The 22,614-nt window shown below is 43.3% G+C and overlaps 1 protein-coding gene across 9 annotated transcripts; it reads right to left on the bottom strand.

Annotated features, from left to right (window-relative positions):
- Positions 1-257: 257 nt before the first annotated feature.
- Positions 258-22,393, bottom strand: ADPGK (ADP dependent glucokinase). 9 transcript variants are annotated; one of them, XM_030577049.1, is made up of 8 exons: positions 16,426-17,787; positions 16,239-16,315; positions 11,354-11,579; positions 8,829-8,891; positions 7,573-7,693; positions 4,152-4,348; positions 3,231-3,329; positions 258-1,249 (listed from the first exon to the last, which is right to left on the bottom strand). In XM_030577049.1, exons 2-8 carry the CDS (start codon positions 16,304-16,306, stop codon positions 698-700), a joined length of 1,326 nt encoding a protein of 441 aa, XP_030432909.1. In that variant the 5' UTR covers positions 16,307-16,315; positions 16,426-17,787; the 3' UTR covers positions 258-697. The 9 variants fall into 9 exon arrangements, with proteins under 9 accessions (XP_030432909.1, XP_030432911.1, XP_030432914.1 ...); XM_030577051.1 differs by lacking the exon at positions 16,239-16,315 and adding an exon at positions 15,291-15,424 and having other exon boundaries at positions 16,367-17,787; XM_030577054.1 differs by lacking the exons at positions 16,239-16,315; positions 16,426-17,787 and adding an exon at positions 22,372-22,393.
- Positions 22,394-22,614: the final 221 nt, after the last annotated feature.

Genomic DNA, 22,614 nt, shown 5'->3' on the forward strand with positions numbered 1-22,614 from the left:
AAGGAGCTTGTGTGTATTCAGGCTCTCATCCCCAGCTGCGCACATACCCAAAACAATTTACAGAGCTTCCAGTGAAGCTCTGTGCATTTAAAGAATATGTACAGTACATGTCACATTGCAGCACTGTTTACTCTGGCTCCCTCCTATGCTTGGGGTGCTGAGGTTGAGAGGTAATTTTGTCAATAAGTGATATGATCACAATACTGAGCAAGTGGAAGGGTTGCTCTTGTCATGTAGCAATATGCTGCTAGGAGATAATGCAAGAGCCTTTTATTTTTGCTTTATCAGAAGCAAGACAGGGCTGAGGACTGCTGTGTACTCCCTGGGATTCATAAGCATGAAATTCTGTCTGGCTGCCTTGCTTTCAAGCACTATAGACACAACTGGCTTAAATTAACAATCAGCAACTCTGTTCCAAACAGGGATTTTGGTATCAGTTTCCCTCCTCCCGACATGCTTAAGACAAAAAGCCAGTCTCCAAATTAAAATCCTACAACTTTTACATTAACATGAGAAAACACTCTCAAGTCACTGCCAAGTGGCTGGAATGTATTCTTTGGCTCTTCTCAGATAATATCCAGAGACTGTTTAATATCCCAAATTCCACCCCCAACCATACTGTCTGAAATCCCCTTGAGAACACCGCATTTCCTCAGACACTATATTCTTGGAGAAAAAGGTGTCTCGTTTCCATAGGCTACTGAGGGTATAGTTCTGAATATAGGAGTCCTTCAGCTGAAATAGCATCTCCAAGTCCCACGGTCCGGATGGGATCTTTACACACCAAAACAGGGGTGAAATGGAATGAGATTCCCTCTCTGTGCCATTGTGCCACTGGATCACCTGGATTTAAAGAGATTTTGGAGGGTGCCTCTGTATGGGAGGTCACAAACTCCAAGGGAGCTTTAAGAAAGACTCTGTCAGTATCAATGGTTTCAGTTGCACAAGCCTGTGTCCCTGCCACTCTGGCTCCAGCAGCCACAGCTGCTATCTGGTTGCCCCAATACCCATCCACTGTAACCAGAATGTGATAGGCCAGTGTGTGGAAGTGGATACGGGTAAGATCAGATGCCTTGTCCATGGTCCTTCCATGCTTCTTCAGGATCCAGAAAAGGATGTCACTGACAATGCCCACATCTGGAACTCCATTCCAGGAACCAAGGGAGGCATGAGGACCAGAGGCTGACTGGGTAAGGAACAGCAGCTCCTGTTCATTTAGCCCGACAGAGTTCACCAGGGGGAAGACCTGCTAACAGAAACAGAGTGAACGACAGTTTTTCTTCAGACTTAGAGGCAGAATCAGATTTCCCAGCTTCCTAATTTTAAAATGATGTTGTCTCAGTACATTCTTAGCTATTATGCATAATGGAGTGGGGGTGGGGGACTCCTGACCCTTAGGGCCACAGATTGCGTGCACATGGGGAGGAAATAAGTTTGGTTTCTTGGGAAGGTTGAAGCATATTTCTCTGCACAAGCACCCTATCCAGCTGATTTATACTATGGCAGCAGAAGAAGCCAGGCATTCTACTTTCCAACTGAATACATGTGGAGAAAAAGAAGGGGAAAGGTTCCAGTGACAACCGAGGCTGTGGAGGGGACAGAAATCATATCCAAACTGGGTTGAGTTAGCTTTGCCTTTATCTAGGAGGAGCAAAATCAGAATACAACTAAAAAAATCCACCCAAGACTCTACTCACTTCTATTACATGAATACAAAAAAAAAATCTAATTCACTCCTCTTAATACAGCTGTGCAGCAGTTTGGAAGAGATGGATCAATCTGCCAAGGCCCAAATGTGGGACACAACTTCTGACAAAGATCCAAAATAAGAGACACAAAATAATTATTCCTGCAAGAAACGTAACATGCTGTGGAATTTGTTCGTTCAGCACAGATAACTTTCTGTAGCCTTCATTTTGTCATTTTATTTCCAATATAAATAACTTTCAACAATGAAAGTAACAGAATATGAAATCCATATGAAACACAGGTAGGCTTGGCAGAATTCAGTTTTTTCTCCTATAATTGTGACAGATGTGTATTTTTAAGCTTTTTAAAAAGATTTTTATCTATTTAAATGTTCACAATTGTGCAAAAGTATGGGTTTTAAACATTTATTTTTACCTTCAGTGATTTAAATTTTCACAGTTGTAGAAAATTATGGGGGGGGGGAGGTCAGACATTTATTTAATGACAGCAGATGTTGAGATTCAAAAAAGTTAAAGCTTTATAACCATTAAAACTCAAATTATCAACATTGCCTGTCCAAATATACAAAGTAAACAGCCTTAAATCAAACTAATAATTTCTCAAGCAGCATTTTTCTTACTTTGCCTATCTGTAAATTTCAACAATCATTGATGGAAGTATGTTGGCTTGTGCATACACAGTCAAGTTTATGTTTATTGACATTTAAAAATAAAAATCTAATCCTTCCAAGCCAAAATATATGCAACTTGGGGACTAAAAGGAGTGACATCCCTTTGAATGAGGGAGCATTGAGTGGTATGTATGCATGCAAAAACATCTGAAAGAAGCTTCAGAAGCTTAAGTATTTTTTTTTTAAAAAACAGCTCCAGTTCAAATCATGGTTCTATCAGAAAGTTATAGGACTGCTAAATCTGAAACAACTGTCTGAGATTACTCATGTCAAATCATCTAAATCTACAGAGAGTTCTTGGGTCCATTTGAATGATCATGGCTTGGGTTATTTCCCTACCGCAGTTGCAAAGGAGATTGATGGCTGTGAGCAACAAGGCAGCAGAATCCAAGTGTTTGCCTACAGTAAATCATGCAACTTCAGCTGCTGAGTACATTCATTTTTGCACACATCACCTAACGCTGACCTCAGATAATTTAGGAAAACAGAGTGTTGATTGGCTGAGAACATCAGATGATATCCTCTCAGTAGGATATTCCATTAAGGTGTTTCCAAGACAGATATTCCCTTTATACTAAAGAAAACACTGTCTACTACCAATTATGAAAACATCATTACACTTCTGCTGTTAATGCACTGTTGAGTGGGTGTGGGAACCTCAGCGGAGCAGTGACCTCAGCCGGAATACAATGGCTTTGCAGGCTTTATACCTAAGATACTCATTGCTCTCAGAAGAGGCAACTCCAATCCTAAATTTCCATTTACGATCACCCACCAGTCAGTCTGTATGCTGCACCCATGATGGATACAGACAGAGAGTGAAATGGGCATATCCTGTCCTTTTGGTTACCTGATTCATAATCTTGCTCATGAGATCCTGGTCAGTCATACTGGCCAATTCCAGGTGTATGGGGATATCAGTGGGGATATCAGAGATGGAAGTCACAGCCTGCAGAAGGGAAGGCAAGACATCTTTAAGAAACAGAATGAATAAAAGCTTTTGGGCTCAGATATAGGCACCCTAACCTGCTCATGTCTGGATGCAATCAGATTTCTATTTCTAAATTATCTAGCTGGCAAAAGGACTATGTTGCTCAGAGGAAGAAATAGGAGCAGCCTCTAGCTTTCTCACTCTCAGAGCACAGTAGCATCAGACCATAATCTAGATCCAATCCTGCATTCATCTAATTGCCCAATGCAGAAGACTTTCCAGACATGAAGCAGCCCCAAATGCTTGCTCCTGAAGCACAAGAGAACACACTGAATCAGGAGGCAGTCAGCTGTAAGATAAACAAAGAGCAACTTCCACACAAGAGAGGCTCAGTGCATCTTCTGCTTCAAGCAGGAAAGAATCCCTTTTGGATTACCTGACACAGCTACTGCCTACAGAATACAGGGGTCTCAGTTGCAGCCTTGACTATGCTAACATGGGATGGAACACAGTGCATTCAGCCACTGGATGAGGCTCCAATAACTAGATAAATCCACCACAGTCTAGCTACCAGCGTGGCAGCTTCTTCCTTGAAGACTCCGCTAGATCCAACAAACAGTAATGTCAATGTTAGAGGATCTCAACCAACCCATAAGACTAGAGCTCATGATGTTAGCTGTACAGTTTCAGAGTACAAGCCTTTGGCCCACAATAGGAGGAAAGCAAATCGAGCAAAGACATCCTATAACTGCATGCTGAATTCTCAGGAAGTCAGCAGCCTGTGCTACAGTGTTTACTGAGGCTGGAATGAAGGAGATGGTACGGTGCTCAGGTTCTTACCTCCAGAAGTCTCTTCTCACGCACTTCTCTGCTCTGCCCTTCCATCATGTGAAGCCCTGAGAGCACTACAAGGTCTGGCTGAAACTCATCCAGGCTGGACACAAACACTTCCAGCATGTTCATGGCTCCATTTGACAGGTCATGGGAGAAGATAAATCGGTTGGCATTGGGAGCTCTCAACTTTCCCCATTCTTCACCTAGGAAGAAATCCCCCAATCAACAATAAAACAATTAAACCAAATAACTAGAGGATAGTTTCTGGATCCTCACTGGAATCCCAGCATCAATCAGAGCTGGCATGGCTCCCTAGAAACCTAGCTAGGTAGAGTTTGACCACCTGATCAATACTTGACACTTGTGCTGTGTGTCATATTTAGGCCTGAATATATACAAAATGGTTTCACCCATCCCCACTGGGTACCTCTGGACACCGAGGTAAAGGGGAAAAATAGGTAAATTTGTGTTAGACTCTAACAGGGACACAGATTATACAAACCACAGTCTAATTGGTCAGCTGTTCACTAACTCCCAGCTGTCTACAGATATAACCTCAACACTGGAGTACACACAAAAAAATCCATATACCAGCTATGGTAAATGGGTTGTGGCGGAGTGGGGCTGGGGGGGGGACAGCCTGAAGGGGATGGGGAATGTAGGGACAGAGCCAGGTGGAAGGACAAAAAGCATTACTTGTATTGCTACCTGCAATTTGAAGGGAGGAAAAGTTACGAGAGCCAGAGCCAGTGGGTGAGTTTGTTTGCTCAGATCTTACAGACTGATGGAGGATGAAATCAGTGTCTGGTTAGGCTGTTTTCATGCTGACATCAAGCCAACAACACTGGATTTAACTCAAGCTGCCCATCAGAAAAATGTTATAAAGAGCTTCACAGTGCAGTATGTTAAGGTCTATGGAGGACACAACATCCATAGCTCAACTGGTCCACACAAGGGAACTATAAAGCAGTGCATTTCACACCAAAGCAGCATCGAGGGAAGACAAAGGTGCCTGTCATCCACATGGACTGTGTACTTCATACATGCTTCCTGGAACTGAGGAAGAACAAATCTACACAAAGCAAGCAGCATTTTCCATTGGCTATAAGACAAAGACATGTCAACTGTGGTTAGCTGGCCCATATCGAGAGTTCTGGAGGAAGAATACTTTGAGGAAGAAAGCTCTCAGTTCATACAAACAGGATGCAATAAAAAGGGAGGTACTAGAGAGTTTAATTAGCATAGGCTTTTGTAAGTGTTGGGGTCATTCTGGAGCCTGCTGCAATGATAGAGTAAACTTTTTAATCACACATGCAGCATTTCAGATACCTATGAAGTCCTGCTCAGTTTGTTTGGAAAAGACAGCTTTCACTTGTCATCTTGTTCATTGCCACTATGCAAAAGAAAGCCAAGTAGTCTTAGTCCTGGGGTTACAGGTAGCCACATGCAGAAAGAGTTCAGACTATACGGTCCCCTCTTTTTGAACTCAGGGAAGGCTGTCAGTCTATTTTAATGTTAAACACAGAAGTCCAGGTGTTTTGTAATTATACCCATATACACTGCTTAGGACATACACTTCTAATCAAACCTTCTAAGCTAATAATGTTTTTGGGCAATGGTGAGACTATTTACATTCCTCAGCTTACAGCACACAGAGATATATAGCTCTGAGTGAAATCTGATAGGACAGCAACATAACAGCATTGGAGCAGGATACAGCATTTATAGGGACCACAGTTCGAAGGAAAAGAGTTTCAAAATAGTTTAAGATGATTGTTCACCTAGCAGGCTACCACAGCTCACAGAACAGATGGAGCTACCAGATTAACTCCAACACTGACAGCTGCTAATACTGATAACTTACACAGTCCTTAAGTTTACTGACATGCAGAAAGCTTAAAAATACATTATAAAACCAGAAACACCTTCGAGCTTTGAATAAGGTATCTATCACCTTGACACTTCACCACCATAGTACACAGGTTTGGGTTTTTTAAGTCTCATAGTTTGGGAAAAACCAGGACAATTGTCTCACCTGTAAATTGGTGCCCTACAACAGCCTTCTGCTAAGTCAGATCTACTACGGGGAAGCCGAAGTCACTTCAACTTGAGGCGCAGGTTTATGCCAGTATATTTTTCATTACAGCTAAATCTAACAGGCTATGGTACAGCATCAGTTCCTGAAAATATTTCCAAAGCTAAAGACAATCTAAAAGACAAGTAAAGAAGCTCTGGATTGGTGATCTCCTCTCTCAGAAGACCCATTCACAGGTAGCTAGATGTCCAGTTCTATGCAAGTGGCCACCACCTACCAATACAGACCTACTACTGGGACATACAAAGAGCTAGAAAGGGAGGAAAACATAATGAGAAGAGGCAAAAGTTAATAACTAGGTGCAGTCAAGGATTCTTGGCATAGCCCCTTCATCCAGAAAGAGATCCTAAAATAATTTACAGACTACAGTGGGATCACCGATCACTGATGCAAAAACACTGGGAATGGAACATGGCAGCTATTCCGTTATCAGCAAAAATACACAACAGGTTTTAGGAAGGAAAGTGAAGAATAGCTTCTTCAACTGAAATCATAGATGGTCGTTTAAGAGGCAAGATGTAATTCTCTCAGGTTAGGATCTGATCAGCATATTTACCAGATGATACCGTAATCACAAAGGGTCAATAGTTTGGTTTTACACTGCATTCCAAAGATGGCACTCTCTAGGAACACAGTGCCCAAGTCATGACTCTGGGGCATCTGGTTCAGGGGCACAGTGCCACTTAGTGAATTGTCAATGCCACTTATTGCCATGGCCAGGTTTTCCTCAGAGGTCTCCCAAATGACTAAATACAATCCTCTAATTTATGGGGGAATCACTATGCAACGGGAAAGGTACTGTTACTGCAGCGGTTTTCATGCTCTATGTGAACTATTTAATAAGGAAACCATCTTAGGGATTGTCTCTTCTGAACAATCCCACACATCCTTATAGCAGATGTAGAACCTTATTGTATGAAAAGATAAGATGAATCACCTGCTTTGATGCAATGAATATGGCTGGTTGGTTCCATTCTCACCATTTCCTCTCTCAATGTACAGTAGGACTTTTAGTATGGGACCATTTTTCCTTGCCTTCTCTACTCTAGCTCATTTTACAGTTTGGGTCTCTCTTCTTGTCACCACCACTCCAATTCTGGAATCTGTATATCTGGGGTTGAATTTGCACCAGAAAGAAATCCCAAAGATTAATGAAATAGCTACACGGAGTTTTGGCAGGGGTTTTTTTTTAGTTGTTGTTTTTCGTTGATGGGTCAAACAAACCTCTGGAAATCCTTGATTTGGGCTGCCAAATATTTTCCACTGCAATCAACTAGACCTAATCAGTCTTTTACCCCTTTAATGTTCAATATACTGCAATATTCAAAGTACCTGCTTGATACTCCAAGATGAGGTGGAATTCATCAGTTTCTTGCATAGATTCTGGTGGAACAATTACATTATCATCAAGTAGTTCATGGAGTTTAGGACCAATTGGACCACAAAGAAGGATCTAGAAACAAAACAAAACACAATCTAAACAAGGATGCAGTGGCATGTCCTCTATGAGCAAAATCTGTTAAGTATCTTCTCTGTACTCGTTAAGTAGCACTTCATATTTTCCTGAAGGTAACAGTCACTTTGACTGCTCCCACATTCATTCACCTGTTTGCTTAGCAGTAATGGTGGGGGGCAAAAGGGGCATGTATGCAGACAGTGCACAATACTTTCTCAAGGCTTGTTTTTTAATTTATTTATTTATTTTTTAAAAGATTTGAATCATGGCTACCAGTTTCATTAAAGTGAGGGGCTGATGATCAACTGCTGTACAAGTTTTTCAAGACTATTCCAATAATGCACATCTGTTCCTACTCACAGCACCCTTCATATTCCAATACAGTTTAAGAAAGAGTGTGGGGGAGGGACACTCTCCAAAGACTGCTAAACTGTGCAATAACTGTAACATGAAAAAACACCTATTAGAAATATCTTCTAAAATTGAAGTGTTTCTTTAGATGAGACTTGAAACCACGGTGAATTGCTAGTACATTCACCCAGTGACTTGATTTGCTTATCAATATAGCTAAATTTCTATATGAAACAATATTGCCTAGAATGAATATCTGTATTTTGTATTGTATGGAAACCCCAACTTCAGGCATCACAGGATTAAAACAGGAAATGTAGCAGTTGCTCCACAGTACCATACTGATAGCCATCAAATACACCCATGGCTGAATTTGTTTCAGACAAACAATCTGGCTACCACTCACTGCACCATAAAGAGTTCCCGAATTTCACAGACCTATCCTACAGGACAGCAGAAATTAAAGGAGGACCAAGACCACCCTATCATGCATATTTGGTCTATTAAAGACCATGTCAATACATAATTAGTGGTGATAGAAAGATTAACTCATGGGATACAGCAAAAAGAATGTTATTATTAAGACAAAATATATTGGATATAGAGAAGCTTACAAACCAGATACATTTCCTCTTTGTGTGGCATAACAAGCAGTTGTGCTGGGTCAGACTCAGCTTCCACTAAGGAACATAATCTAGTGATGTGATCCCCAGAATATACATACGAGTGGTTTGGAGCCCGATTACAAACAATTAAATAAAACCAAGTTTGAGACACTTACCTTCAGGTTTGGATTTGTTGCAAGTTTCTGACCAATTAGGGCAGCATTTCCTCCCACATAGAGCTGTAAGAGAAAGCATATGTGTGTAATATTAATAGTTTTATAGATGGACTTCTACATATCTGCAATAACTTTGTCAGAACAAATGAAGTTAACAATGTGTTTTGCTAGGACTGCGTCAGAATAATTCCATAGTTCTCTGTCCAAGACTGTTTCCTCCAATTTAACAATTTTTGACCCAGGGTGTCGTTATTTAGCCAGTATTAGCCTTCTGACAGCCCACTCAACCATACATTTCAATTTGTTCACCCCCTAAGCTTTCCCAAATGCTGTTCATTTAATGTTATTTTTATGGGGGGAGGTTATGTTTTATCCTTTTTAGTGAGCTGTGCAAACAATCATTTTACAATATAAAAAAAGATTTATCAAGCTCACAAATGAGAGAGAATCTGACACACATCATAAGCCAAACTGATGCCAGAATTCCAAGTAATTGAAAAATCAAGCAAGATTTACTGAGCTATTGTGATTAACTGTTTCTGTTGATACCATTTTGCTAGATATGGAGCTCCTTCAGGTAAATTCATTACCACTGGCATCACAAGACAAAAGTTGTGAAATTCATAATCCAGTCACCGTGAACATGTACAAGACCAAACCCACAAAGCAGCTAAACCACAATATGGACTTGTTTTAAATCACAGAATCATAGAATATTAGGGTTGGAAGAGATCTCAGAAGGTCATCTAGTCCAACCCCCTGCTCAAAGCAGGTCCAACACCAACTAAATCATCCCAGGCAGGGCTTTGTCAAGCCGGGCCTCAAAAACCCCTAAGGAAGGAGATTCCACCACTTCCCTAGGTAACCCATTCCAGTGCTTCACCACCCTCCTAGTGAAAAAGTGTTTCCTAGTATCCAACCTAGACGTCCCCCACTGCAGTTTGAGACCATTGCTTCTTGTTCTGTCATCTGCCACCACTGAGAACAGCCGAACTTCATCCTCTTTGGAACCCCCCTTCAGATAGTTGAAGGCTGCTATCAAATCCCCCTTCACTCGTCTCTTCTGCAGACTAATTTGATCTTCAACTCCTCCCCACCTTGCTGTGTAGAAATCAGGGAATTGTTCAAAAGCTATAGGAATTATGAGAACTAGTTTTAAGAGAAAAATAGGTGGAAAGCCAGAGACCAGAGGAAAATGAAATAAAGAGGACTGGAATGTCTAGAGAAAAGGTCACTTGAAAGTCCAGTGAACTCAACAACTCACACAAAAGCCACAACATCAACTCCCTCCACACAAATGGGCCCTTTGGAGCTTGGCTTCTACTTGGATTCCATCTGAACATTCCCCGAGCCTGCTACCTGTGCTCAATAGGCCCTATATACAGAGAACAAAGCCTTAAAGCTTCTTGAGATGAGCAAATCCAAAATGGTGCTCTGGATTTCACAGCTCAGCTAGACCCAAACAATATGGACTACCCATGGTATCACAACAGTGTTCAAACAATGGTTGGGAAGGACTGGAGAATGTAATCCTTTTGACAGGGATGAATGACTGGAGTTAACAATTTAAAGGAGTGACAGAAAATGAAAAACAGAAGGGAAAGAGGGAGTGATGACAAAAGAAAACTCCAGTTACAAATCAAACCCCGGGCATGAAAGTCAAGGTGCAAAACATGCAACAGAAAGACAAAATTGCAAAAAAGTCAGAAGATCATGGAAACCTAGAATAAGAAGTCAACTACAGAGGAATTCAGAACTTTTCCTGGCTTGGAAGAGCGTTTGGAAAACTCTACATAAATAATTTGCAGAAATTATCTACCTTAACATGAAGTGCCAAACAGACACATCGCAAAAAACTCCAGAAGGCCCAGTGTACACCAGAGCAGATGAGCCAACTAGGAGACGGGTGTTTTAGAAAGATTGCCTACTCTCTTTAGCTCTCTCTAATGCCAGAGAGTTGTGCATTTCCAAGCCTTATATCGTGCAGCTTCTGAAATTTATGGAAATGTTTTCAGTTCTTTATTCTTGGATCCACGCCCTCACCACCTGCACCATTTAAAAAAGTTAGAGCTTTCTTTGTGGTACCAGCCCTGCCCCTCTGTCATAAAACAGACATTTCATTTGTTGCCTACGTTATATTCAACAGCATTCTTGTAAATGCCATTTAAACTATCAGAGCCAAAGTATATGCTATGCAGATTTTGGCAGGCTGGGATGTGCAGAAGGAAGACACAATTCAACATTCTGCGATTTAGGATCCTACCGGATAGGCGGAGTTAGAGGAAAATTACACTTTCAAAGAAAGAATCTGTGCATTAGCAGAGTGTTTAGATTCTTAGCAGCTTCATATAAAGTGATCAAGTTTTTCTAAAGTTAATACAGTAAAGCAGCAGTGTAAATTTTTATTTCCGGAATCTCTTGCACGATCATTCTGAAGTATGAAAAGGGCCGTGAAAGCTGCTATACAGTTTGTTCATGTACAAAGAATAAGCCTTCTCAGTCTAGCCCTAAAATAGAGAACACACCTGTGCCCCAGGGTACTCTGAGGCTGCTTGTGCAATGTGATCGAAGGTCTCCGCATCACTGAAGAAGCGCTCAGCAGCTGCCCCCTTCTGCATGAAATGGATGAAGGCTTCTTTCAGGTCCTTTCTGGAATTCAAGATAGCATGATCTTTCCCATCCTCAGGATCAAGACCAAGTGCCTGCAACAGCTTCACACCGGAGACGATTACATCTACACAGGCATTGACTCTGGAGAAAGAGGACAGAAAGAAAAAGTGAGCTGGGAACACAGAGAAAGAGAGACTTGGGGGGACGTCAAAAAGTTTTGGGAGAAAGTTGCTGTGCTTTGGCTTATTGAAATTGTTAGCACTCTGATTCCAGAGAATTTTACAAGCAGCTTCAAGAAATGCATCAAGCATTGCTTTAACTGACAAATGCTTTTGACCCATTTTTATTCAACTAAAAGACTGTGGACTAGGGACAGATTTCCAACTTTTATTCAATCCTCACACAGGCATGAAACAAAATTTGCACAATAGCAGTGCTTATTACCTGCCAGCGTGGATAAAAATCAATGAATTTTTTAATCGAATTTTTTTAATTTAAATCAGATTTTTTTGATAAAATGCTTTTTGAAGAAAAACCTTATCTAAAGGTAAGTTTAATTAAGATATCTTTGAGCTATAATGTATCTTATCATGGAATAGGGATTATAAATTCTAATTCTGTAGTATGAGATAATATATTCATATAATGTTCTAAGAAAAGATTTGTAAATGAGTTCCAGTAGTTCATGGATTAGGGACCCTTATGGGGTTCCACAGGCTTCTGTATAGATTATTTAGGTTAATCTTTCTATCTACCCAATTGGACTCAGTGCTCAGTTTAAAAGATACCATCAGAGATGCTTAGTTTTGTAGTTCTCAAACTGTGGATTTGTGTCTCCGGAGGTAACATGCTTGTTAACAGCAAAAATATTTTTTAAATGAATAAATATATATAGAGGTGAGAAATAACAGATCTCAACTCTATTGTCCCTCTGTAAATTTGGGTACACAGGGTCAACTCCTTACCTCTCTCTAAAAGTACAAAGTTTCAAAAAGTTCAATGAATAGAAGATTGTTGGAGGTGGAATAGATCTGGACAAGGAGAAAAAGTCTGGAGATAAATGTGAGAAGGGAGAGACATTTGCTTGTTTTGTTAAAATATTATATGTTTGCTGTTGAAGGGGAAAAAATCCAGAATACTTAACATTGCTGTAGTTAAATAAAACAATTAATTTAAATGTCTGTCTGGTGATGATCTCCTAATACAGCATGGCAAGAAAATCCTCCAAATATTAATAATTAACCTGTTGAAGTGGATATAGTTCACCTCCCAATGACTTCATAAATATCTGCTTCAATTACCTTTGGTAAATGAAATAACCAATCATTCATTTTCTGATATAGTTATAAAACTAATCTGAAAAGTTTTCAAAATAAATCACTGCTTAAAAATGTATAGTGTGTACCTTCCAAAAATGAAACCTACATCTATCTCTGAGTTGTGAAGAATATGTACTAAGGTTATAACAACCAACAAGAATGCACTTCTATGTAGAAAACCATGATTAAACCGAGTCTTCCTGACTAGTGATTTAAATCAGTTTGATTTAATTCAAATCCCCCTGCTTATGGATGCAGGGTCGGAAAAGAAACAAGACTGGACTGGAACTGGGTTCTGTCTGATAAAGACTTACCCTCATTATCACATTCCGGTGTAGAACAAAGGAATGTTTCTTATTTCTCAGTAGTTTTGAGGACTATGGTCTTCCATTCTGACCCAAGTTTTACCATTTTATATTTGTTCACCGTTCCAACCCCCAGAGAAGTCAGTCAGCTCTCTGCTACAGGTGAGAAAATCTATTTGGGACATGAAGATCCCAATGGTGCATAGGGATGTACAAGCATACATATGCAAAATGTATGACATATAAGCATGGAGCAGGCACTTGTTTATAGCCCCAGAGAATTCTGCCGTTTTAAAAGGCACTCTGATACCGAAGTGATGATAGTGCAAGAGCCTGAACAGAATCAGGAACGGTGCTTATACTTGTAATACATCTGTAAGGGGGACTAGATGGCTCAGGAGATCAGCAGTGACACTCAGAGCTTTCAACTACCGGCCACAGATTCAAACCCACATCAGCTCAGTAACCGGTGTGGCTTTAACCCAGTTCCCCATTACTTCCGCTCTCTTCCCCCAAACACACAAAATTTGCAACCTTGTAGTCAATCTCCAGAGAGGCTAAGGAGATGGGCCCACTAAGTCATGATTAATTTACAGAGGACAGCATGGGGAAGCTTGCATTGATACAGTTCATACTGCACCTGTTCGGTGAATATACAGGACTTCACACAAGCAAGGAAAAAGGGAGAAGAGACAGAGACTCCATGAAGTCGAGCAGGGATTTTGTTATTGCTGCCAATTTTACACGGAAGGTGTTCTGATACGATGGTGATGAGCAGCAATATAAAGCCCTAACATAGCTAGCTGGAATACATACAGCACCTTTCACTAGCACTGAAATTCACACACCTAACTGAAGAGAAAATTCGTTAAAGCATATTTATGGCTCAGAAAATTCCTCTGCTAATATTACATGTACGTTTAAGTGCAAGAGGTTACAAAGGTTTGCCAATATACTTAATATAATAAGGAATAGGTTTTTGTTTTACTTTTGAGGTTTAAACACGTGTGCAATTTAAAGTTGCTAATAACAAAACTGAAAGTTTCTCAGCTCAAACTGTCTGAGCGCCACGGTTAGGCCAGTGTCAAAGAACACCAGTGAATGTTGCTAGTAGCTGGACCCATTTGTAAGGAGCTAGGAGAGCATCCTCAGCTGGAAGATTTGAAGATCATTTGTACAACACACAGATAACACCATTCCAAGCTCCTGCAGATACCATATCTTCCTCTCTCCTTGAATGAAACAGGAGCCAGTATTATTATATTTAGCTATTTGCAAGAAGTTTTTGGGACAAATTCAGAGTTGGATGTAAGGAAGCCTGAACTGCTGCAGCATCTTCCAGCCCTTCACCATACAAATTACATCAACTGATTCCATGAGATTCACACCCACTTACCAATATGTAATTTACACCCCCTTACATATAATCTCTGGATTTGACCCAATGAGTCCAAGTTAGTGTAACCTACATGCCGAGAGGCCAGAAGAGGGAGGTATAACAGGAAAATCATCTAACACAGGGGAGGGCAAACTTTTTGGCCTGAGGGCCGCATTGGGTTTCATAAATTGTATGGAGGGCTGGTTAGGGGAGGGGGTTGCGGCCCTTCCCCGCCAGGACTCCTGCCCCATCCAACCCCCCCCATTCCTACCACACACACCCACTCCCTATCCCCTGACTTCCCCCAGAACCCCACCGCCACCCCATCCAATCCCTCCTCTCATTCCTGATGCCCCCACAAGACCCCTGCCCCATCCAACCACCCCTTCTTCCTGTACCCTGACTGCCCCCCCGGGACCTCTGCCCCCATTCAACCCTGTTTTCCCCCAACCCCATGCACACCCCCACCCGCTGACCACCACCCCAACCTCCCCTGCTCCCTGGACCCTTACTGCGCTGCCTGGAGCACCTGTGTCTGGCGGCACTACAGCCGTGCCGCCCAGCTGAAGCCAGGCTACGCCACCACCATACAGCACAGAGACCGGGTCAGGCTGGGCTCTGCAGCTGTGCTGCCCCAGGAGTTCACAGCCCCACCACCCAGAGCATTGCGCCGGCAGCGGAGCAAGTGAGCTGAAATGGGGGGGGGAGGGGAACAGCAGGGATGGGGTGGGGGGTGGCCTCCTGGGCCAGGAGCTCAGAGGCCAGGCAGGATGGTCCCGCAGGCCGGCTGTGGCCCGCAGGCCATAGTTTTCCCACCTCTGATCTAACAGGAGGAGAATGTAAGACTCACCTCTGAATTGCGCCCTTTTGTTGCTACAGAAAGATGTTGAGCAGGCAAAAATGTTTCCTTTCCAAATACATCCCACATTTAGAACATGGCTAGATAGGGCTAGTGACAATGGTATTCATATTTCAGTGTCTTGTCTAAATTTGAAGGGAGTGGAAAACAGTCTGAGGTCTAGTTTATACTAGAAAGTTAGGTCAGCATAACTATGACTCTCAGGGGTGTGAAAAATCCCCGCCCTAAGTGGTGTCGCTAAGGGCATGTGCCATGCAGCGCTTTAACATGGCTGTGTAAGCGCAGCACCAGCGGTGAGAGAGCGAGCTCTCTCAGCGCTGTAAAAAACCCACTGCCACGAGGGGAGTAGCTACCAGCGCTGGTGCACTGTGTACACTGGCACTTTAGAGCACTGAAACTTAGCACTTGGGAGTGTGTTTTTTTACACCCGAGTGAGAAAGTTGCAAAGCTGTTAAGTGCCAATGTAAACAAGGCCTAAGCCCCTGTGTAGAGAGCACTAGGTCAACAGAAGAATTCCCTCCCATTGGCATAGAAAGTGTCAACACTTAAGCACTACAGCAGTGCAGCTGTGCTGTTGTAGCATTTTAAGTGTAGACACTCAGAAGATTAGTAGTTACAAATCTGTCACTCTTGGTGAGACAGTGCTTGGTACCACCAAAGATTAATACCCAAATTCAAGGATTGTTGCCACTCTGGATTTGTTTTTCATTGTTTTCTATAGGGTGGGGAAGGTGACAGAGAAAAATCCATATGCACCCGTCACACATTTCAAGGGTATGGATGGGGTGAATGGGAACTGGAGAAGTACCATTAAACTGATTATTAACTGGAAGTCATGCAAATTCAATCTCTACCCTAAAATTAAACAATTGCTTCCCATTCCCCAAGGTCTCTCTCTTGAAGTTTTGGTTCCATTGACTCTTCTACCAGCCTCGCTACCTTAGGTTTCTTTGTTTCACTCTTTCCCACTTGTTTGAGGTTCTCCTGCCCGCATTGCTCAACTTCATCTCAAAGACCTGGAAAAATACAGGAAAAAAAAAAAGAAAAAAAAAAAAAAAGCTACACACCCACACAGTGCCCACTTCTCCAGGCCAGGATGCAGCTACCAGCATGATCCATGTTATACCTTTGGCTGGCCAGGATGGGTTGTTGGGCTGAGGGAACACACTCTTCTCCTAGGATGGTTCCAGCCCTTGAGAAGAGCCTTGCATAGATCACTGGCATATTTTAAGGAATGCTTATGTGAACATTTTTATTCATTGTGTTTGGGGTCAGCATTTCTCAGATACCAAGAAAGGATACAATTACTGGGACAAGTCAAGCAATTACTATACTATCATCTTTCTGAACACAGCTTTCAGTCACATCACTTCCCCATACCAGGAATTCCAGCCATCCACACAGCTAGTGCAGCACATCCAGTTTACACTATGTTCTTACATGGCCCTAATTACCTGGCTACCTGAGTGCCTACACTTGCACTTTCAGTCAAGAATGAAAAGGATAAAAGTGGTAGGCAGACTCACTAAGCACTGCTCCATGTCGGTGACCTTTCTTGCCTGATTTGCACTGCCCACAAGTTAAATGCAACAAGATACAAACTAAAGGACATTAAAGGCCTGGCGGGTTCTCAGAGTATGAGCTGCAATACTTTGTGAAATATCAGAAACTCCTCTGCATCCTGCAATGAGCTTATATACTACAGAACCGAGAATCCACACACAATAGGAGGAGAATGAAGAAACAGTAAGATCAACTACCATTTCTACCTCAAAGCCACCAGAGCAAAGGTCAGGAGCCCGGTGTTTTAATATACCATTAATAATGCAATAATGACATGAACCAGTTATGGTGTTTGAAGTGAAAGCTGCTCCTACACCTCTAATAATTTTCCAGCTATCTTCCTTCTGCCTCCAACCCCATTTCTCTACCACACCCTCCATGCTGTTAATGTACTCCTTTAACATTTATGCCAAATTAAACTATTTTACTATTTTTTTAGGAAAAATCTGCATCCATTGTGAAAAGTTTCACTCTGATACAATTTCAAATGATCAAGACATACCCTGCCCAACTGTTTTAACACCAGCCACAAAGTAATAATTTAGGGTTGAAAAGAAATTACTTCACACCTGAGGATTAGTCAGCTAGCCATGGTATAATTGTGCTGTCATGCTCTGAAATGTAAAGGAAGCAGAATCAAGTATTTAGTTGCCCTTCATCAGTCTGGTGGGGCATACTAACCCCACCTACTGATTTCTGGAAGGCATTACTGAGAGCCTGTGGGCTCAATCAGCCTCATCACCCTGCTGCTACACCTGCAGTAGGTATCAAGCCTGGAGGGAGGAGTCAAAAGAGATGAACAACACAGCTCACCTGGGGGCTGATGAGAAGGACAGCAGGCTGCTGGCTCTCAGTGACAGAAAGCTGGTGACAATCAGGCATTTGCATGTGACTTTTGTAGCTGGCATTACTAAACATTCATATGCCCCTTCATGCTTCAGCCACCATTCCAGAGGACATGCTTCCATACTGATGAAGCTCATTTAAAAAAATGTTAATTAAATTTGTGACTGAACTCCCTGGGGGAGAATTGTATGTCTCTGTGTTTTTTACCTGCATTCTGCCATATATATCATGTTATAATTGTCTTATATGATGACTCCGCATATGTTGTTCATTTTAAGAACACTTTAGCTGCAGATTTGGCAAAATGCAAAGATGGTGCCAATATGAGACTTCTAAATATAGCTACAGCACTCGACCCAAGATTTAAGAAACTCAAGTGCCTTCCAAAATCTGAGAGGGATGAGGTGTAGAGCATGCTTTCAGAAGTCTTAAAAGAACACCACACTGACACGGGAAACTACAGAACCCAAACCACCAAACGAAAATCAACTTTCTTTTGGTGGCATCTGACTCAGATGATGGAAAATAAAGATGCATTGGTCTGCATTGCTGTCAAGGTTCCTTCCCCACTCTGAACTTTAGGGTACAAATGTGTGGACCTGCATGGACACTTCTAAGCTTAATTACTAGCTTAGATCTGATACACTGCCACCATCCAGAATTTCAGTGTCTGGCGCACTTTCTGTCCCCCAAAAACTTTCCCCTCCCTGGGTTGCCTTGAGGGACGTCACCAATTCCCTGGTGAACACAGATCCAAATCCCTTGGATCTTAAAACAAGGAAAAATCAATCAGGTTCTTAAAAAAGAAAGCTTTTAATTAAAGAAAGAAAATAAAAAATCATCTCTGTAAAATCAGGATGAAAATACTTTACAAGGTAATCAGATTCATATAGCCCAGAGGAACCCCCTCGAGCTTTAGGTTCAAAGTTACAGCAAACAGAGGTAAAATCCTCTCAGCAAAAAAAAAAAAAAAAAAAAGGAACATTTACAAGTTGAGAAAACAAAAATAAGACTAACACGCCTTGCCTGGCTATTACTTACAAGTTTGAAACAAGAGAGACTGATTCAGAAAGATTTGGAGAACCTGGATTGATGTCTGGTCCCTCTTAGTCCCAAGAGCGAACAACCCCCAAAACAAAGAGCACAAACAAAAGACTTCCCTCCACCAAGATTTGAAAGTATCTGTCCCCCTATTGGTCCTCTGGTCAGGTGTCAGCCAGGTTTACTGAGCTTCTTAACTCTTTACAGGTGAAAGAGGTATTAACCCTTAACTATCTGTTTATGACAACTGCTTTGGATTATTATTGAGCAGAATCCTTCATCAGCATGGATGCATGTCCTCTAGAACAGTGGTTGAAGCATGAAGGGACATACATGAATCTTAAGCATATCTGGCATGTAAATATCTTGCCACGCTGGCTACAACAGTGCCATGAGAATGCCTGTTCTCAATTCCAGGTGACGTGAACAAGAAGCGGGCCACATTATCTCTTGAAAATGTAAACAAACTTACTTGTCTGAGTGATTGGTTGAACAAGCAATAGGACTGAGTGGACTTGTAGGCACTAAAGTTTTATAAAGTGAAACCCTGCTATAACGCAATGTTTGGGGTCCAAAAACTTGCATGCGCTAAATGTGGGGTCGCGGTCAAGCCAGTCAGTTTGTCAGTGGTCCCCACCGCAGTGCATTGATGTGCGCCGCCTAGTGCCACTAGTGCCTAGTGCCCAGCAGGGAAGAGGAGCCACGGCCCCCCACCTGCTGGGGACAAAGAGCTCCAGGGCTGCGGGCACCAGTGCTCTCTGTCCCCGGCAGGCGTGGGGCCGCGGCTTCTCTCTGGCTTCAAGAGGAGCTGCGGCCCCGCACCTGCCGGGGACAGAGAGCACCGGCGCCCTGCAGCTTTAAAAAGTTCTGTCCCCGGCAGGCAGGGGGCCCCAGCGTCTTTTGAAGCCGGACAGAAGCTGCGGCCCTGTGCCTGCTGAGGACAGAGAGCACCGGCGCCTGCAGCCTCGGAGTTCTCTGTCCCTGGCAGGTGCGAGACTGCAGCTTCTCTCCCCTGCCATGGTGTTGGGGACCACTGGTAAAGTACTGTATTATGCCTTAAAGGGGAGCCAACCTATGATCACGCTATATGCGAATTCGCATTATGGCAGGGCACGTTATTATGAGGTTTGACTGTATTTTATTTTTGATTGCAGTTTTTTTGTACATAATCCTACATTTGTAAGTTCAACTTTCATGATAGAGATTGCACTACAGTACTTGCATTAAGTGAACTGAAAAATACTATTTTGTTTACAGTGCAAATATTTGTAATAAAAAATAGATATGTGAGCACTGTACACTTTGTATTGTTAAAACTGAAATCAATATAGTTGAAAATGTAGAAAACATCCAAAATATTTAAATAAGGTATTCTATTATTGTTTAACAGTGCAATTAATCAAGATTAGGGCTGTCACGTGATTAAAAAAAATTTAAACATAACTTAATACCTCTACACTTGTATTATACCCTTGCTTTTCTTTATTAGCAGAGAGTCTTCTTGCATCTTCAGCCATTTCCTTTTGCTTTCTCCCTCCATCACTTATTTTCCTTGTTCCTGCTCTACATCAAGTTCTCTACCTCCAGCTCTAAATTTCTTTCCACTCCCACAAAAATCCCCCTCAGTGCTCTACTTTGTTATCCTACTCCCCACATGCGCCTTACTCTCTGCTCTCGTCTCCTACCTCCAGGGAATGAGCCAATAGCTCCCCAACCAGCCATTCAGCCCACTAATATGTCCAAGTTTTGCACTCACTTTCAGTGAGAAGGGTTTTCAACCCCAATAAATATGATCTTATCTAATAGTCTCTAAGTAGTCCTTTGACTTCTGTAACCCTTTTACAGGAAAGTAAACTGAGGGCTCATCTATGAGCACTATACTCAAGATATACTCTCAAATATATGATCAAAGATAGAAAAGCCAAGAAGCTTTCTGCACAAGTGGTCGCTAAATGAAGAAAGACAGTAGTCTGTACAGTCTTAGCCTCCCACACAGCTCTGCCAATACACCTAACCAAGAGTTACAGTTTACTTGTCTATTCCCTCTCCGACCACTTGTGCAGAGATTAATACTGATGTCAATTTGTGAGATCAGGATGAAATCAAATAACTTCCACTTCAGACAAACAAATTAAATACAGCTCTCCAAAAAGCCTTGCGTAATCAGAACCCTGATTATAAATGCAATACACTATGCCTTTCACATTTCCTTTCTAACACAGTGCTCACCAGGGATGGACACTGCTCCCAGTGTCACTTCTAGCTTTATTTCCTACTTTTAGCATGTATTTTGAGATAACCTCTTAACAGTTCTCAGAGTAGCAGCCGTGTTAGTCTGTATGGGCAAAAAGAACAGGTGTATTTGTGGCACCTTAGAGACTAACACATTTATTTCAGCATGAGCTTTCGTGGGCTACAGCTCACTTCTGTGCGTTCTATTCTGTGCATCAGAAGAATAGAACACACAGACAGACAGGAGATATTTATACCTACAGAGAACATGAAAAGGTGGAACATTGGTATGTATACTTCCACCTTTTCATGTTCTCTGTAGGTATAAATATCTCCTGTCTGTCTGTGTGTTCTATTCTTCTGATGCACAGAATAGAACGCACAGAAGTGAGCTGTAGCCCACGAAAGCTCATGCTGAAATAAATGTGTTAGTCTCTACGGTGCCACAAGTACTCCTGTTCTCTTAACAGTTCTGTGTTCCTACAGCTCCGTGGGGAGCGGTGATAGAGAAATACGCCCAACACGTTGACAAAGCACAAACTACCATACACAGCAGGCCTGGGTTTGTCTCACAGCGACTGCCTGGTCTCTGGGCTGGCTGCCCCCGGGAGTCCAGCCAAAGATCTCTGCCCCATAGGCAAAGCCCGCCCTGCACGTCGCCCCTTCCTGCAAGAGCGTCTCTGCCTCGGTGCAGGCCTGATCGTTGCCCTGCCGCCAAGAGCACTCGGTGCGGGGTGACTCCGGCAGGGCCCAGCCCCAGGGACCGGAGCCCAGCTCAGGACTCCTCCCGGGATGGGACCCGCGCTCCGGCCGGGCAGAGCCGCGCCGCCCTACGTGACTCACCCCACGGCCACTCTGCTCCACGGCCGGGCGGGCCGGGTGATAAGCGCCTCCCAGGCCGCCGCCATGCTGCTCTCGGCCGGCTCGGCCCACAGGCGGCCGGCCAGGTAGCGCAGCGCCGCGCCAGGCAGCTCGGGCTCCCGCACCAAGAGGTAGCCCGCGGCCAGGGCCAGCAGGGCCACGCACACCGACCGCGGCCACATGGCGCGGCCCCGAGCCCGGCCCACCCGCCCGCCCGCCCGCCGAGAGCCGGGGTCGGGGGCTCTAGCTGTCCGGCTCGGCGGCCCCCGGCAGGCGGGTCTGGCCCCAGCCCAGCTGCCCGGACTCTCCTCGGGGGTCTCCTGCCTTCTAGTTCAGGCGACTCTGCCTAGGACCCGCCACGTCCTAGGAGCAGGAATCAATTGACAGTCAGCGGAGCCTCCCTACGCTATCTCCGTAACGCCCCTCCGGCACGCGCCCCGACCTGCCTTAAAAAGGTTGGGGAATAGCGACTAGCTCTATAGGAACAGCGCAACCCGTCCCACCGGTATCTGCGTAACTTCCGACTTACCCTAGATGGGCTCCGGCTGCGCAGCCGCGCACCCAGAGTAGCGCAGTGGTCGCGGAGTACAGCAAACAGAGTGCATGTACCAACAGGGGAATAGGGAGAGGGGGAACAAGAATGTACCACGGGGCGGTAGGGGGTATAAGACCACATCCTTTAGCGATGAGGGACAGTCCAGGAGGTGCATGTAGCTCAGGCCTCTTGTAGCAGCCTGTCTCTGTGCCCCTAGGGTTGGATAGGGGGCAAGTG

Source organism: Gopherus evgoodei, chromosome 10 (genome assembly GCF_007399415.2).
Source record: "Gopherus evgoodei ecotype Sinaloan lineage chromosome 10, rGopEvg1_v1.p, whole genome shotgun sequence".
NCBI classification, from domain to species: Eukaryota; Metazoa; Chordata; order Testudines; family Testudinidae; genus Gopherus; species Gopherus evgoodei.

Bases quoted from the DNA above. Each gene is read 5' to 3' on its own strand.
- ADPGK (XM_030577046.1), bottom strand. From the start codon at position 22,024: ATGTGGCCGCGGTCGGTGTGCGTGGCCCTGCTGGCCCTGGCCGCGGGC. The intron at 8,892-11,353 runs GTGTGTTCTCTA...TTTCTCTTACAG, and splicing joins CAGAGTACCCTGGGGCACAG to CTCTATGTGGGAGGAAATGC. The intron at 4,349-7,572 runs GTACTTTGAATA...ATTTCTTCCTAG, and splicing joins CATCTTGGAGTATCAAGCAG to GTGAAGAATGGGGAAAGTTG.